We start from the raw sequence: 17,773 nt of genomic DNA on the forward strand, positions 1-17,773 counted from the left end.
GGTGTTCATGCGTCCTCCTCCCTCCCCTTCAAAGAGTAAAGGAGTTGGTTCACCTGGAGACCTGTCTGAGCACGAGGGGAACAGGTGGAGAACGTTTGATCACGCTCACTTCTTTTTCCGTCAAGTCACGCTTTTTTTTTTTTTTTTATTTCTTTACGTGGCTCATCATGTAAGGACAGCGGTTTGCTTTGAGATGGACATGGATGACCTGGGTAGCCCCCGGTCGTCTTTGCGGACGGAGGCAGCGGTGAACGCGAGCTGCACGGAGGACGCAGGGCACTATGCGTCCGGACGGGTCCGGCTGGTCCTGGAGATCCTCATGGTGCTGATGTGTTTGGGTGCTGTGACAGGTACACACTTGGCTGTTTATTTACACTTTAATGCGTCAATATAAGCTTCGACTTGTTCTAATTCTTAATATTTTCTACAGATTCAAATTTTAAGTAACTTCGACACAGTTACGCAAAAGCACATCAATTCTTCTTAACATTTTATTTCCTTGTTCCACCACCTCAGTGATATCACACGCACTGTTAGCATGGTGACGCACTCTGTATTTGTGGTTGCTGAAATTATAAATTACTTCCCTTAACGGTCTCAGAGCACGTGGACTGATATGTTTTAATTATTAACATATTGATATTATTTGACCCTGACGGATACGCGATATAGAAAATGGATGGACGGTTTATTTGAAAGTTCCACCTATTTCATTATGTTAATGACTTAAACCTGTAACATTTATGACTGGACCATTGATGAATAGGCCTAATTAGGAAGCCATAAAGTGTTTAACAGCTTGTAGACGAACCGTGGACCTTTCATTTATTTATTTATTTTTGGAAAAAATAAGTTCTTTTGTCACATGCAAAGCTATTAGACCTACAGTGAAGCGGCCACTGGCTGTGAGTCGTGTTCTCAGGTTCTCTTCAAGAATGTTCATACAATATATATTTGAAAAAGAAAATCATTCAAGGGAGTGAGGACTGAGAAAGAGGATGTAGGATATAAAAAAGTGCAGAAGTTCAAATATAGTTTATGTACCCCTCAGCCAAATACATTCAGTTTTTCCCAGTTCCTGACACTCCCATAAAGTGTTCCCTCTCTTCAGTCAGGTAGGATCACTCTATTTAAGAATGTGAAATGTCAGAATAATAGAGAATGATTTAATTTAGCTTTTATTTCTTTCATCGCAGTATTTACAAAGTATTACATACTTGGCATGTGGCCTCTCACAATAAGTTGCTGGAATTCTGTCCCTTTTCTCCTGACAGAACTGGTGTAACTGATTCAGGTTTGCAGGTCCCCCTTTTCTAACGCTCACTTTTTCAGTTCTGTCAGATTGAGGTCAGGGCTTTGTGATGGCCTCTCTAGTATATTGATGTTCGTGGTTATTGTCCATTTGTAAGACCTATTTTTGACCAAGCGATCTTGCTTCAATATATCCACACCGTTTCATGACTTCCTCATAGTACCATCTGTTTTGTGAGTCCCTCCTGCAGCACAGCACCATCAAACATGATGCTACCACCCCTGATCTTCACGGTTGGTTATGTGTTCTTCAGCTTGCAGGCATCCCCCTTTCCACCCGAAACATCATTATAATCAAACAGTTCAGTTTTTCTTTCATCAGAGCAGAGAAAAACTAAGATTCTAGACGTTTGTCTGCATGTGCAGGACTCATTTTACTGTGGAGATACCTTTGTATATGTTTCCTCAAGCATCTGCAGATGGTCCTTTGCTGTTGTTCCGGGACTGATATGCACATTTTGCACCAACATGCATTCATCTCAGAGAGACACAAAACATCTTCTCCCTGACTTTGTGGCCCCACGGTCATGCACAAAGTAAATGTCTGTGCCAAAACTATTATTTGTTGACATGAATTCTAAGATAAAAAACAAAGGAAAATAATATCTAATTTATTTTTTCAGTGCTTTATTTGAGAAAGAGTAATCTATGCCTTTTTTTCCTGGCTTAAGAACAAGAAAAGATGTAAAAGATGGTTGTGTGGTCTGAATCCAACCAGTCTGACCTGTCTGTCACTGTGTGTATTTCCGTGTAGGTAATATTCTTGTCATTGTCATTGTTGCTGCAAACAAGACCTTCCACTCGGTGACATCAGTGCTGATCATGAACCTGGCCATCAGTGACCTCCTGGTGGGAGTGGGTGTGATGCCTTTTGTTGCTTTGTCCATCATGAACCGTGGCTGGGTCGACTGCATTGTACGTCACCTCTGTCCTTTACTGTGACATTCTTTACAGTCATTAGTGTCTGACGTGACATCAATCTGATGTCTCAGGTCACATCACAGTGAGCATGCATGTGATGACATTCTGTCTCTCTCCTGTGTGACAGCATCTCTGTTCCTATGTCGGTTACACCTCCTCTGTGTACTGTACGGCTTCCGTGCTGACATTAGCTGCCATTGCCCTCGACCGCTACCACTCCATCATCGACTGCCTGCGCTACACCTCCCGCTGCACCTTGTGGCGGACCTGTGCTGTGGTCCTGTGGATCTGGCTGCAGGCCCTGGCCACCAGCTGCCCTCCCCTGCTCGGCTGGAGCTCCATCAACTATGTGGTTCCCATGTACAGCTGTGCAGTCAACTTGGCCAGCAGTCCCAGCTACACGGCTTTGATGGCTGCCTTTTCCTACCTCATACCGGCAGTGGTCATCCTCTTCTGCTACGTGAACATTGTCAAGGTGGCCCGCAGCCACGCCAGGAGGATCCACACATTGGAGGACTCTGTCCAGCGCAGCAGGAGTCCAAACTCCACCTTCACTCCCCATGATTCATCTCACCAGCACTTTGGGAGCCTCCGCGGCCCCTCAAGACTGATCTATCATGTAAGTGGACAGTTTGTGTCTGAGGTCAGTAGAGAAGAGGGGAGTTATATCAGCCCTGCCCTCTCTGATTCCAGCACAGAGCAGAATAACCCTACGTCCAGACGTTTGTTCTCCTTCCTGGCTCAGAGTGCCTCCCAGCCACCCCTGCAGAACTCCCAGCAGCACCATAACCACCATGGAGTGGTGCGTCTCTTCCTGGTCATCTCAGCCTTTTTCCTCTGCTGGACACCTTACATAGGTGTGGCCCTGATTCAGACTGCAGAAACTGCACTCTCAGGTAAATCTAGTTTCGTTCCACCCTCTGCTGTCACTTTTTCGTATTGGCTGGTGTTGCTGAACTCAGACATCAACCCGTTGCTGTACGCTCTGCTTAGCAAGCGTTTCCAGTGTGCTCTACATGGACTGAGGCAAAAAATAAGAGCACGCCTGGGGAGTGTGGTGGGCAGAGGAGGGGACACCAGGACAGAGGGAGAGGACGGCAGGAGCAGTGACCCCTCCACTCTGACTGCCACCCCTCCTGGGCTGCCTTCCAGCTCTGAGACTTCAACCTGTGATGACAAGTATCCCTCCTCCATTTTTACTGTTAGTACTGACTTCAAACATACTTCAGAGGAGCATCTATGCCAAGTGTGTCACCATGACAATACCTCACCGTCCTGCTCTGTGTGGCAAGATGCTGATGGGTCTACAAGGGTGGACTACCTGCACGTCCCCTCTCGGCCACAGGAGGGCAGCAGACTACCTTTCTCTGCTCTCACCAATGAGCGTCAGGCTACTTTCTTCTATGGCCAGATAACAGTGAGGGTAGAGCATGATGTTTGTTAGCAGCCTGAGTTCTGCAGCTGCTGTTGCAAAACATATTTGAAAATAGTTGCTGACTATTTTTCTTTCGAATAACTAATGCATTAATCACTCATTTAGTTGTAAAAATAATGTGGCATATTCAAATGCCTTGTATTGTCTGATCAGCATTCTAAAATAGTCATCATATAGGACAAAGAAAAGCTGCAAATCTTACTGAAACTATCAAGAAATTATCAAAACAGATGTGGATTAATTTTATGTTGACTGATTAATCAACTAATTGTTTCAGTTCTAGCTGAGATCACTTTGTTTATTTCAATGTGTCATGTTGTCTGTGGCCATTTCCAGTGATCAGCCATTACGCAAAGCACAGCATTACAACACGGAGGAAAAAACAAACCTGGACAAAGAAATGTATTGAAAAGAAATCTTTTATATCGTACATGTGATTACACTTGAAGACACCCAACAGTAGATCTAATAAACCCATCATTTATTCACACTCTAAATATTTCTTCCTCAAATGTGATAATCATATGTTGCATCTTAGTGTAAAAATCATCATTCCTTACAAAGGTTTACATTTATGTCTAGCAATAATTCCAGAGGAATACAATATTATTATTTATTGTCATAGAGAATGACAATGGGAAACAGTGCTATTGTACTCTATTGCAAAACAAAGAAAAGGCAGTGAAGTGGACTCGTCAGCTGTATCTGCTCATACAGTATGTGCATGCTTGTCCTGCAGATGTCACTCACTGTCCCCCTCAAGGTTAGTAAGCAACCAAATGCAAAAAATATAAAAAGTCCTGTACGATGTGTCAAGAGTTTGTTCCAAAAAAATGCAACTCAGTCAGATGAGTACAAGAAGGATAGTATTAAAGAGTCTCTCTGCAGCAGTCTGTGGTGGCACCGTAAAAAAAAAAAAAACAGATAGCACGTAGCGAGCATGTGTGGTCGAGTGATGTTCATACATTCACAACAAGGCAGAGTCTCCACCAGTCACTCTATAAGGCGTGTGCCTCATTTGCCCTCAGGTCTGTCTCAGTTGATAACTTGCCTCAGAAATGTGATTCATGACAACAGAAGCAGTGAGACGTTTTGTTTTTGTTTTGTGACAAAGAGCAGAGGTGGACTAATGTGAGCCATTCTCATGTGTCGACACACCTCCCATCGAGCCGCAGTGAGACAGTTTTCATCTCCTGTCTGTTTTTTTTTTTTTTTTCAGGAAAAAGTAACTGAGAATTGTAGCAGATAAGTTTGTGTGCATATGACTCTAGAAAGTTACATGTGCCAGGAATTCAAAGGGATGCTTAGCAATGGCTATGGTGGTTGATGTTCAGAGTTATTAAAGGGGTTGTTCAAAGTTTTCATGAAGCCTGTCAGTGCTTTTAGTCCATACAGAATGGGATACTCGACGAGATTAGTTTGAGTAGATGGAACGGCTAGTGAATAGTGGCAATACATGACAATACAGGTACATAGATGTATTACCTGTATTGTTTGGTTGTGTTAATACTGTTTGCTGTCAAGCAGCAGAAGAAGCAAATGCTGAATTATGGATGGACTGAAAGCACTCACACTTTTTGACAAACAAATCTCAGTCATATCATGAACTTAAAATTTATCCAACAGAGATACTGGTTCAGATCTCTCGTGACTACGCTGTGGGCCTGAGCAATGGGTGTCATCATCAGCAGAGTGGGAGTTAAGCACATAACCGGGGGGGGCGGCAATCAGTGTGGCTAAAAAGGACCAGACCACCCAGGATGCACAGAGAGAGGCATTGTGAAAGCTTCCTCAGATGTCCAGACAGGTCCCCATCACATCAGATGAGCCCACTGGCTCGACAGCTCCAGGACATCCAATTGTGAAACACAGTTATGTACAGTGCATGAAAGGCAGGTATCTGTTTACACCCGAGGGACGCCACTGCAGGCCTCCCTTTTGTGTTCAGCATTTTAGGCATTCTTCTTTGGATCTTAAAGGTGTGTAAATGTGTACATGTTAAAGACAACAGGTCCACAAGATGTCAGGCCTGCCTCGAAAAGCGTCTGTCATGTTTCTCCAAGCTGAAAAATATCAGGCAATTTGGCAAGTCTACCCAGGTGCGAGAAAGTAGTGAATGGAATGATTGAGAGGTACGACAAAAAATAATACATGACTCAATCAGTTATACCTGATCAACTTTGGAGTAAGAAGGAATACAGTGATATAAATCCATGCACCAGCTCAGATAATGTCTGAGTGAAATGGACGCCAAATGAATGATGCACAGTCTGTGCCTCCTTCATCCCCCTGTAAGCCGAAATGTAACTGATCAGGGGGCAGTCTAAAATATTTTATTCACTTGGGAAGCTGCGCAAAAGTGAGGGCAGATCACATGTCCCAACATCGACACTAGGTGTTAGTGTGTCTCCCTCCCTTGTGTCTGTCTGCGTCTGTTTGAATGATAGTATTTCACGGAGTCAATGTGCAAATGTTGACATGTTGGAGGTCCTGGCTCTCCCTCTCCAGTTGAGCCCTGTGGTCGCGCCTGCCTCTCCGCTGCCCTCTGCTGGCTCATCACGTTTGCGCAGCTTTGTGCTGAGCTGGATGATGCACTGGTCCCAGTCCTCTGGTAACAATAGCATGAGGAAACCCAGGCAGATGATGAACACAGCGATGAGGCGCACTGTGTTGAAATGAATTTCACATGTGTAGAGGTCCACCACTGTAAAATTACGAGGATGCACTGTTAATGAGCATATAAATGAAATTGCAAATATTGCAATTAACAAGCAAGAATTTATAGGATTAATGTGAAACATCAATATGCAAAACTCCATGAATAATAAGTTCATGTTTGTCACATAAAATCACAAATCATACAAAGAGAAGGAAGCCAATTTAAAATTTAAATTCTATTCTTCATCAAATATAGATGACAACTTTTCAGGGGATTTCAGTGCCATCAAATATTAAATGCTGACCAGATATAAACGCTAGGTCTCGGAGGAAAGAAACTTACTGGCATTTACAGGAACACTTAGGACGATGCCCAGCGAGATTAAAGTTGGGTATGTTATCGCAATGCCAAAGTTCACCAGGATGTTGAAAGCTGTGGGAAGAATCAAAATCAGAGCAACTGCTGACTACACAATGAACATATCAAAACACGCCCACAAAAAAGTATTGTTCCATGTGTTATCTTTCCCTACCAAAAAGCAGGGCAGCAACCCCACAGAGGTAGGCCCAGGGGATGTCTTCAGGCGAGCCAATGTACTCCACACGTGTAAAATACAAGATGAACGGCACAAAGCTGATGAAAACAAAGTTGGCGCTTCCGACGATGCTCAGAAAGAGTGCAGCCTCTCCAAATTTGGCACTGCCCAGGACCATCTTGAAGAGCACCTGAGGATAAACGGAGGATGGCTGTGAATTCAAAAACCCTGCCCCCTGAAGGAACTGAGGGGTATTGCAGAGTGCGCACCTGCCAAGCACCTGTCATGTCTCTGGCACAAGGCCGCTGCAGTCTGTTTATCACATTAGGCAACAGAGACAGCAGGGCAGAGGAGACCTGAGCCCTGTCAAAATATAGCTATCTGTCCCATAACCTTCTTGATCAGGACATCACAGCCTGAGGCCAGCAACTGAACGCTCACTCCTGTGTCACATGCTCCTGTCAGCTGAGTCTCACATTTTATAATCTTCTCCTGTCTTCTGCCACCTACTTACATAAGGGAGAAGGGAGCTACTCCAAGATTTCTTATGTAAGACCAAATTAGTCATACATATGTTTAGCTATTTTTACATCTTTTTATTCCACTGCAAATGAAGGCCTCACAACAAGGGAGGGTTAAAGAAGTAATAATGCTCTTTACCATTGCTCAAATGCAAACACATACCTTGTAGAGTGCTGACATTGAAGCAGAGGCCACCACAAAAGTAATGCCAATGACTGAGTGGCTGTGGAATCCATCAGCGTAGGTCATCATTACAATGCCTGCTATGGCCAAGATAGCAGCTACGATCTGTAGAGAGAGAGAGGGAGGAACATCAGGCAGTGACGGATGGATGACACGCTGCTCGCAGTGGGGTGATAAGACGCCTGAGTCTTTACTGCTGCACAGGGACACAGCAGGCACACATGGCTTCCACTTAGTTACTCACTACAGAATTCACAAGCCTCACAGGACAAGGCTTGTAATGGTTATAATTAATACGTGGGTTTTATTTCACTGTCAGCAGGGCGCTCGTTTACTATCCATAGCTCGTCACATGCAGGCAAACTACAAGCACGCTCACAAATGAAATCTGTTCTCAGATTAACAGCGCAAAATGCTTCCGACACAGGACAGGCAGCTTCTACAGTGCTGGCTTGATTGTCTGACATTGATTTTCGTTACACTGCCTTCATGTTTACAAACCAAACTCCCCCCCCCCCCCCCCCCTTAAATCACTCCACCCCACACCTCTGACACCCACTCACACTCCACGCCTCTGCAATTTCCACAGCTCCAGAAATTGCAGCACGCCATCTCTTTGTGACTCAGTCTGCAAGATCCAGAACCCAAATATGTCATCTATGCTTTTTTGCAGTCACAGCATTGTCTGTGTTATATGTTTGAGTGCATGCGGTCATAAATGAAGGTGTGCTGGGTTAAAGAATGGCGATAGGGACAGGGCGCAGTTCAGCTGAGTAGATTAGCTCTGCATTAAGGAGGTGTCAGGAAGATAAATGAGCCATGTGTTTTTACTTGGCCAAAGCCTTCAGGCACCTTTGGCAAAATGGCCCTTTCTGCACTGCAGGCTCGCTGTCAGTCACGGTTACACCTTCCACTGTTTGCTTGCAAGGTCAGCGACCTTGCGTGTGTTGGTGTTTTAGTTTGTTGAGATATTTAACACCTGCGCACTGAGTAGCTTATGTGATTACAGTGTTAGTACAGTGTTATTACTGCAGTATGTAGATGTGGCTAAGCCTGTGTCCAACTCCCTTAACAACTGATACATCCAAATCCATGCCACACGTCAACCAAAAGGCTCTTCAAAATTAAACCAAACTGAGCCATCTTTTTATACCCAATATCAACAAAAACAAGCACATCCACACATGCCTGTTTAGTAAGGATGATTTAGCATCCTCCATCTTTCTCTCTCCCCTCCTTCACTTTCATGACAAACCCGTCCAAGATCCCCTGCATTGCTGCAGACATCCAAACACTGCAATCCCCACCACCAAGCAAGAGGGAGAAGGCGAGAGAGAGAGAGAGAGAGAGAGAGAGAGAGAGAAGGGCTGTGGGTGTAAGAGAGAGAGAGAGAGAGAGAGAGAGAGAAGCAGGATTATTACAGTATTTGTCTCTACTGAGGCCTTTCATCGCAGATAATGGGGGTGGGGAGCAGGGGCATGCACAAGGGAGGGATGGGGAGGTTGTGAGTGTGGGAGAGGCAAAAAAAGAGGGGGAAATTCATTGTGCAGAGTGCAGGACGGCTGCAGATATTAAAGAAAGTGAGTAGGTGCAGCTGGAGGCGAGCAGGAGATCCCTCAGTTCACACAGATAAACGTCTTACTCCTCGACTTGGCTTTCCTCAAGCAGACAAAATCAGTGACAAACACACGAGAACGCACACGCAGACACACACCGGGTGGCACATTTGAGTGACGCGGTGATCTCTAGCAGGAAACATCGCCTCCACACAGGTGACATGCTTACTACTCGACCAGGCTGTGCTTATAGCTCGGAGTTACTACTCCTCTTCTACTGTAAATTCAGTTAAGTGAAACCCAGAACGTGTTATCTGCAGCCCTTTGAGAGTTGCAAAGATTTATTTTGTCATCATGAGTGAACTCCTGCACAATAGAGGTGATAGATACACAGTCCAGGACACTTACAGTGGACTCCATCAAAGCAAAGAAACACAATAGAAAGCCAAAGGGTGAGTGAAGGTCATCTTGTTATCTTTCTGTTAGCAAACCCTTGTAGCAGCACTGCAGTTTAGGTACGATGATGGATTGGTGTGTCAATATTAGTTGATGATATTGATTTATCACAGATGGAATGCAAATAGAAATAGTTTCTGTCTTTGTCTATGTTTATGGCTTCCAACCTGGCTGTCATGACCCCTCCAGAGGGTTACAAGATAAACCTGAATGGAGGTGAGATGATTTGATAAACAAATGTAATGATATGTTGTTTACTACAGATTAAAGTTATCACAAATATGTATAGCCCTGCAGCGACAACATTGTCTCTTGGGACGTGAGGCACACAAACGGGGCAGATGGACTCACCCTGACCCCCATGAAGCGGTCTCTGAGTACAATCCAAGACAGCAGGAAGACGAAGGCCTTGTTACAACAGAAAAGCGCTGACACGTCTGTTGTGTTGATCTTCCTGAGGGCCTGCAGGTACAGGTAGTTGGTGAGGATCCACAGCAGGCCAAAAGGAGCTACCTTGGTGAAAAACACCTTGGGTGTCAGCCCGTCATCCCCGAAAAATCTACAGCACTCCCTGTGTGGAGGCACAACGCAGAGCACAGCGTGAGCATACTGAAACACGTGGTATAACTAATTTAAGAGTCGATAAATATTATGGTCTGGGATTTCAATCAATATTAATGAACATAAACAGCTCTGTCTAAACAAATAATACCAGAGGGATCAAAATGTGTAAAATTGAATTCCCATTTAAACAGTTACATCATAATGATCATTGCATTGCAGTGCATGTGGGGCCAACTCTGCTTGACTGGGTAAATAACAAAATATTTACAAATACAAACAGATCTACCACAGGACATTTAGTTAAATATTTCTGAGATTAAGTTAACATGCCTCCATTCATTAAACTCCTTACCTCCTCAGGTGTTTCACACCTGAGCTGCCTATTTCTTGTTAGTGTAAGGATAAATCTGGGCAATATCTTCGCGTAGAAGATGTTATATTGTCTTTGTTGCAACAAAAGGCAGATGTTTAAGTCTGCTGAAAAAAGTTTTCATCTTCCTCCCTTGTCAGTGTTACTTGACAAGACTCTCAGAGCTCCATATGAGTGCAATGCTGGAGGCTCCATCATGTCAATATTATATAAATACACTGGGGACACACAAATAACTGTTCCTGGTACATGGGCATATGCTGAACATCTGTGGCGAGATTGTGATGACTTGGTACATAAGGAGAATTACTGAATATACTTTGGGAACTAAAATATTTTGATTCAACTTCAAGGGTTGTGTTCCTGGCCAAGTATGAAGCTTAGTCATATATCATGGATGTTTTTTTTTGTTTGTTTTTTTTATTATCTTCACTAAATTCTGGTTTATGTCTGGTCTCGCTCTCAGTCTAGAAGAGTTTTTAACTGCACACAAGAAGCTGCAGGTTGTTTCTTTCTACTCTGCTGCCATGTTTTGAAACATCATACTCAATAAAACGTGATATTGCATCACTCTGCTGTGGTGCCAAGAAATATTCATTCTGCTCCCAAACTCCACAACTCTCTCTTTCACCCGATATAACATTACTACATTTTTTTTTGTTTTTGAGACAATGGCATTTTGCCTGCTACTGTTTACATTGTTCTTGAGTTACACAGTTTATCCCAAAAGCATCTGGCACTGTGAAAACAATGAAGCAACAATAAATGAGGAGTGGCAGGTAGCACATTTGTCCTGTCAGATACTGAGGAGAAGCGTGTTTCTGAATCTGCCTCAGAGAGCTGAGTCTGCAGTAAAAACGTGCTGCTTACTCCACCCTTTGGAACTCCAGTTCAGTGACAATCACATTAAAGTTGATCGTCACTTAATTACAGACTCTGAATACTTTTCTGTTATACTTGTGAGGCCTCTAATCTGCTCTGGTTTTCAGAAAGACTTCCAGCTCCACAGCTGTGCTGAGGAAGGTGCTATGAAAGCAGATTTTAAAGTGTCTAGCAGCGCATGAAGTCAGCAGTAACACTTTAAAGGCAAAGTATTTCAGATTAGGGTGTTTAGGGAGCCTGGGCCTGATTTTTGTGTGCTATCACCTATGACACTGAGCAAAGCAAAATAGAGATGATTTATGATGAATTTATTGACAAATGGACCAGGTGATACTTCTCTGTTGTGTTTTGATGACCTTTTGTGATATATTTTATTCTGTATGTTCAACTATAACACTCGTGAAGCTTTGACAAAGAAATCCTAACTCAAAGTCCACTTCTTTGCTTTATTTCTGAGGTTTTTACCACATCTGGTATTTTGAGAAAAACCACTTTCAGTTACTAATAAATTATATTTTTTCCCTAATGTAATGCTTAAAGAAAAAAGTCTCACATGCAAACCATGTTGAATTCATTCTCAGGACTTCTAAAATTTCATAATAACCGAGAAAAGTCAAACCTTCTTGAACAACAGTAAGGAAAAGGATGGACTCCTTCTGTTGAAGTCAGGACATGAGCAGGCACCAGGTAAATCTCTACAGCAGGGTGAGGTGATGAACAGATAATGAAGAGTATATCCTTCTTACAGTGAAAATCCTGCCTGCTCATTACCAGTGTCAGACAATGGCTGGCTTCTCCCCTTACAGATGAGCAGAGAGGCCAGCCATTACCAGCGTCAGGTCTTTTGCCTCCTCTTCGGCCAAAGCTTTATATAAGGAGACAGGACAGCTATTACAAATGTCAGCTGTTGGTCTCTGTTTTTGCGCATTGTCTGAAATCCACCAGTAGGTGTGATTTGAATAAACACAAAGGGAACAGAGTGTTTGATATTCACAGCACATCACCTTAGGGCCGAGAAGTGAGAGCCCCAGATCTTCCTGTAAGCCCTCAAAAAGAAAGAATGACATCACAGAGGTGCAGCAGAAATACAGAGTCAATCCCCCGGGCTTGCAGGCACTCTGCACCTTCCACCCCACAACCCTCCCACCCAGCGCAGCAGGTAGCAGAGATAACACTTTTGTCTGACGACCAAGACTTATGTACAGTTTCAACTGTGAAAGCGTTTCTAGATGCACTTTACACTGCATTTGTTTGCTGCAGCAGCATAACTGAGGATGGCCTGGGAACCAGATATTTCAAATTATGTGGTTTTGTTGTTTGTGCTTTTTTGGAACTCAAATACAAACAGACTGTGCATAATTAACCAGCAAACGTACAAGGTAAACAACTCCAGCCCCTTCTGTGAGATCAACACAGATAAGCAGCTGGTCAAACAGATTGAAATGAGGTGCGTGTTTCCTCATACTGAAAGACAGTGGTCTTAGTAAGAAAATGTGTTAGCCATTCGTGGGTAAATACACACTGCTAAGTATCATATATCTTTGGTATTTAATATCGCATCGTGATTATTAATGGATTGAGCGTTTTTGTTGATCGTACATGTGAAGATTAAAGGACAGTACAGAAGAATTTTTTTTCTGTTTCTCATCTGATGACGCCTCTGACTTGTCTTTCTCTCCACACCAGGTTGGCAACCACTGCATTCATATATTTCCTACAAGGCTTTTCAACAATCTCCATACAGCGTGCCTTTGTATTTCAGCTGTGCGCTTTATCTGTGCAGAAGAATAGTGAGACTATTTGTTATGGGTTGAGAAGACAACTTTCCACTAAATGATTTCTAAAGATTGCATTGCATTTTTGGTCCACTGAGGCTGCAGCTGACAGGAGAATTGTTTTCTATGATGTGAAATTGTATGATTGTTGAAGTCTGTGCATCATCAATGGGTGAAGAGAAAAACAATTCTCTCTGCAGCTGACTTGACATTTACTGTTATATATTTTCCTTATTCTTTTCTGTTTGAGTTGCAGAGGAAATGTTTTTGCCTTCACATTGTGGCGTGTGTATTTGGCTTAGTAGGCCTGACCTTAAAAACAAACAATTAGAAAAACTATACTTTGGCAATTGAATAATTCAACATAACTGACAGACTCATTTAAAAAATATGTCTTGGGCAGCATTAAGTGGACCCATATGCACGGAAATCCATGTTGCTCTTCTCCCTGGTACAACGACGCATTGTCAGAATCATATAACACTGTTAAGGGGACTGAGACTCAGTTGTGTTTGATCGCTTTTGACCCCAACCTAAAATTTAACTACGTAGTGCTCATGGGTCGATACGTGTGCAGCACTGTTCTTCACTGTTTTCTACTGTTTTTTATTTTAAAAAAAATTTCCCTCTGGGATAAATAAAGGAATTCTGATTCTGATAAAAACTATATATTGCACATTGCCCCATTTTCAGCATCTCTCTCCGAGGATTGATTTGGAAAGATGAAATTCTTTGTAGATTATACTTTCATTTCTCCTTCTTTAATATATTGTCTTCCCTGTTTATTCTATCTCTTTCTTTCCTTTTCTTCTTCCCTTAGCACTCTATTTGACTTGACCACTTTAAAAGGTGTGATATAGATCATGTTTTGTTTTCTGGGGTTGTTGTGGAGCCCTCTCACCTGAATCTCTGTCTGGGTGTCTGCCTCTCTGGACTCTTGCACAGGTGGCCAATGTAATAGAGAGGGAAGAAGAGGCAGTTCCAGGTGGTGGCGAACCAGGTGAGGGTGAAGGGGGCGTCAAACTGCTTGAAGGTCAGTTTGGCCAGCTGGGTGGACCCTGCCCAGGACGAGCACACGCACATCACCATGGCGACTCCCCACAGGGCCTTACGCACCTGTACGGTTGTTACTCTGACGCAGCAGTGGAGCCTCCGTCTGTTGGAGCCGGACTCTGCTCCTGCTGCACAGCCAGCTGACTGTGGATCTGAGGTGCCCACCACATTCTCCCTGGCGCGATCTTCTCCTATAGATGAACACACACACATGTTAGATTGACTGCTAAACACAATGATAATGCAGGAATATTTTTTTTAAATATTGCCTAAGATGAAGGATTTTTGCTCTCTTTTAAATGAGATATCACATCAAACCATTCAGATTCAAGCATATTTCAAGTAGAAACAAAAAATATCTTATTTATCTAGTTCTGGTGCTGTTCAGAATAAAAGTTTAAAATTATACTTGTGAATATATAAATGATTTAATTCATCTTTTTGCAGTAAATCTGAATTATGATCTTAAACAAGACAGTCTTCTGTCTGTGACTTTAAGTCACCCATGTGTTGACATCTTTTCCGGATAAAAATAGCTGCTTTCACAGTTTAATTGAAGTTGAAGGTAATCAATCAGACATCTGAGTTAAAAATGTGGTGATCAAATGTGACAGGCAGCAGCCTAACAGAGGACAAAAGAGGGCAGATCTGATATCCAATCTAAGACAACCTCTTCTCAACCTCACGAGTTACAATGACGTGTGTGTCTGTTTGTGTATGTGTTGTGAGCGCACAAAGGCACAGACAGCAACACTTAACTTTTCTGTTGCTCCTGTCAAAGTCTGATAGCCACCATACTTTTTCAATAATGTGTGAAGTGAAGCAAAATGTTTTCTGTCCCACTCACGCCCACCTCTGTCCTTCAAAGTCGATTCACTTACCAAGGTCATTAAACTTACTTAAGGATACACTTTGTCTCCTCAAAATAAGTCAGTTATAGCTGAGTAACTGTGTGTGAAAGTATAGGGGTTAATAAGCTTAAACGCATGATGATAATCTTCAGCTCTTCTTTATTCAGAAGATATAAATGGCTAGATTATTCATGCAGCACATCCTCATTCAGACAGGTTATCTGCCTTCCTTTATCTCTCAGTGACATTGTGTATTGATGATACATTAACATATCTTAACAAAAAACACCAACACTGTCATCAGCGAAGCCCTAATAAATCACACTGTCTTTGAGGTAAACAGAGCCTATAGCTGGACTATACAGCGTGACCACAACAACAGCCTCAGATCATCTGTTTCGTAACGGTTGTCTAAAACGCACCATGCATCTTCTGTAGCTTTGTGCCTTCCAACAAGTTAAAAATGAGGGATCTCCCTAATGGTGTCTCCAGAGGTGCTGCAGGGAGCCTTTTGCCGATTCGTCTGCACTGTACCCTGCTGACTGGAATACAAAACGCACATCAAAAAGGCCTCACTGAGAATAAAGCTTAAGTTGGAGTTACACTGTGAATATTAGCAGTACATGGCCTCAGCATGGAAATGTACTTATTTCAGCTGTCCTGTGTCCATTTATTGTCTTCGTGTAAATGTGATCTATGTTATAGGGGCACCTATTTTGTGATATAAGCGGCTTGCTACATATTTTACAAAAGGGCTGTATAAGAGGAAGTCCATCATACCCAATGAGGCGACTCATTCTTCCTGGGCTGCCTCTGACCTTGCCAGGTGGTCTCATCATATCACAGATTAACTTCCCTGATCACTATCGTCTGCCATGCTAATACCCCGGCTTCCCTGGGCTCTGCTGTGAATACACAAAAGATCCTTACTTGTATTAATCTACCGCAGGAATAAAGAATGGATGCGTGATGCAATTAAGATGAAATTATGCAGCATTTTTAGGACATCCTGAACAATGCCCCTGCTGCTGCACAAGCACTTGACAGCTCTGAGAGCCCTGAGGCAAATTTGGAAGCAATGAAAGATGATTCAAGATCATTGTCTGTTACTGCAATGAAATGATGAATCAGCAAAGACCAGAGGAAAAGACAGACACACATGGATGTCTGTCAAAGTCTTGTGCACAAGGGTGAGAATCAAGTTGCTCTATTCTGAGCTCCAAGCCTCTTTGTCTTGCTCTGAAGGTCATCTCTTGTTTATGCTGCTCAGTTCTTGTCCTTCCTGGGCCTCGGTCCCACATCCCGTTGCCCTGGCCTCTGCTCCCTACTGCAGCACATGCAGTTTAATCTTCCAAATGCAGTGACGGGCCAAGCTAATCAGCCCAGAGAGAGCTGCTGGAGCCCAGCTAAGCATTTCCAGCTCTGGCACATGTGAACATACTTAGTGAAGTGTCATGGCAACATTAAGCAAAGTGATATTCCTGTCATACACTCATGAATGAAGCTGTTACCGTACTCAGGATACTCAGAATATATGTTCTCTTTATTATTAAATGAAACACACTTATATAAATTATTAATTAAAGCTTCTGCGATTAAATGCTGAGACATCAACGTGGATTCGTGTTACCCACTGAAGCATTTAATCAGTGATTTAAAGGTAACACTTGAGTTTTGAAGCCATTATTACCATGACTCAAACAGCAAGAAAGTAGTCTCCTTCTGTAACCGCTTTATGATTAACTGAAGGCTCTTAACCTTATCCGATTATAATCAAATGTCAACCGTCAAGGTCAACCTGTGACACCAGGACAACTGCAGTAATACTTTCAGCATTTTTCCACACTCAAACAGATGTACATTAGGTTTAGCTGCAGATTACAGTATCAGCAAAGATGCTTAATTTTAACTCTAGGTAAAAATATCGCCATTTATTCAATGCATTCAATGTCCAAATGTGCTTAAATGAATCTAACGGGCATCTCTGAAATCACCGGTGACAGGAAGAAAGTGTTTGGCATTCTTGTAGGACCAGCTTCAGATGCACTCTCCTTGTTGCCTGTTCAGATGTATTCATCCAAACTCCTCTCAAGAGTAGGGATTGTGTTAAAATACCATTTTGCTATTATAATTAAAGCATTTATCAACAGAAAGGATAGTATTTTAGCCTGCTGTGTCTTTATCACAGCAAACCATACAGTACTTTACTCCCTAATAGACATTTTAGGAGGAAAATCTACTTGTTTTGGGTGACACAAATAGACATGTGCAGATCACTAAACGCACAATAAATCAATCGTTAACTTAAATATTCATTTGTCTGCCTCTAGCGTTTGGTACACTGATCATAAGTTTGGAATTGAATATATATCCTCCTCCCAGTAGTGCTGAGGCACCCCAGTTGGTTTTGAGATTTATCTAGCCATTAACTAGCCAGTTTTCCAGTTTTTCCCCCATCTTAGTCCATGCTTCCTGACCCATCTCATTCCCACTCCCGCTCTCCTCCCTCCCATTGCAGACTCTGCAGTGCAGATCTCTCCTGCTGATAGCTGCAAATCCCAAACGTGCCAGCAGAGCACTGCCTGCTCTCACACTTCACAGAACCTGGCCATGACGGGCCGAGAAAGCTCTGCTATGTCCCTCTGCAGCTCCCTGAACAGGCCACCGCCCACACCATCCGCCGCTCTCTCTGCCGCCCTG

At 43.0% G+C, this 17,773-nt stretch overlaps 2 protein-coding genes across 3 annotated transcripts in view; one reads left to right on the top strand and one right to left on the bottom strand.

The window, feature by feature from the left end:
- The first annotated feature begins 7 nt into the window (after nucleotides 1–7).
- LOC124065655 (5-hydroxytryptamine receptor 1D) lies at nucleotides 8–4,164 on the top strand. Its single transcript, XM_046401251.1, has 3 exons — nucleotides 8–350; nucleotides 2,066–2,226; nucleotides 2,360–4,164. Exons 1-3 carry the CDS (start codon nucleotides 8–10, stop codon nucleotides 3,674–3,676), a joined length of 1,821 nt encoding a protein of 606 aa, XP_046257207.1. The 3' UTR covers nucleotides 3,677–4,164.
- Nucleotides 4,165–5,978: 1,814 nt separating this feature from the next.
- Nucleotides 5,979–17,773, bottom strand: part of slc35f3b (solute carrier family 35 member F3b) — a 44,473-nt gene continuing 32,678 nt past the window's right edge. For both annotated transcript variants that reach the window (XM_046401254.1, XM_046401255.1), the window contains 6 exons: nucleotides 14,071–14,413; nucleotides 9,930–10,149; nucleotides 7,546–7,671; nucleotides 6,859–7,051; nucleotides 6,669–6,758; nucleotides 5,979–6,371 (listed from right to left, as the gene is read on the bottom strand). In XM_046401254.1, coding sequence (XP_046257210.1) covers nucleotides 6,127–6,371; nucleotides 6,669–6,758; nucleotides 6,859–7,051; nucleotides 7,546–7,671; nucleotides 9,930–10,149; nucleotides 14,071–14,413 — 1,217 coding nt within the window. In that variant the 3' untranslated portion in view covers nucleotides 5,979–6,126. The remainder of the gene's footprint in view (nucleotides 6,372–6,668; nucleotides 6,759–6,858; nucleotides 7,052–7,545; nucleotides 7,672–9,929; nucleotides 10,150–14,070; nucleotides 14,414–17,773) is intronic.

The sequence above is a fragment of the Scatophagus argus genome, chromosome 10, assembly GCF_020382885.2.
Source record: "Scatophagus argus isolate fScaArg1 chromosome 10, fScaArg1.pri, whole genome shotgun sequence".
Lineage (NCBI taxonomy): Eukaryota > Metazoa > Chordata > Actinopteri > Scatophagidae > Scatophagus > Scatophagus argus.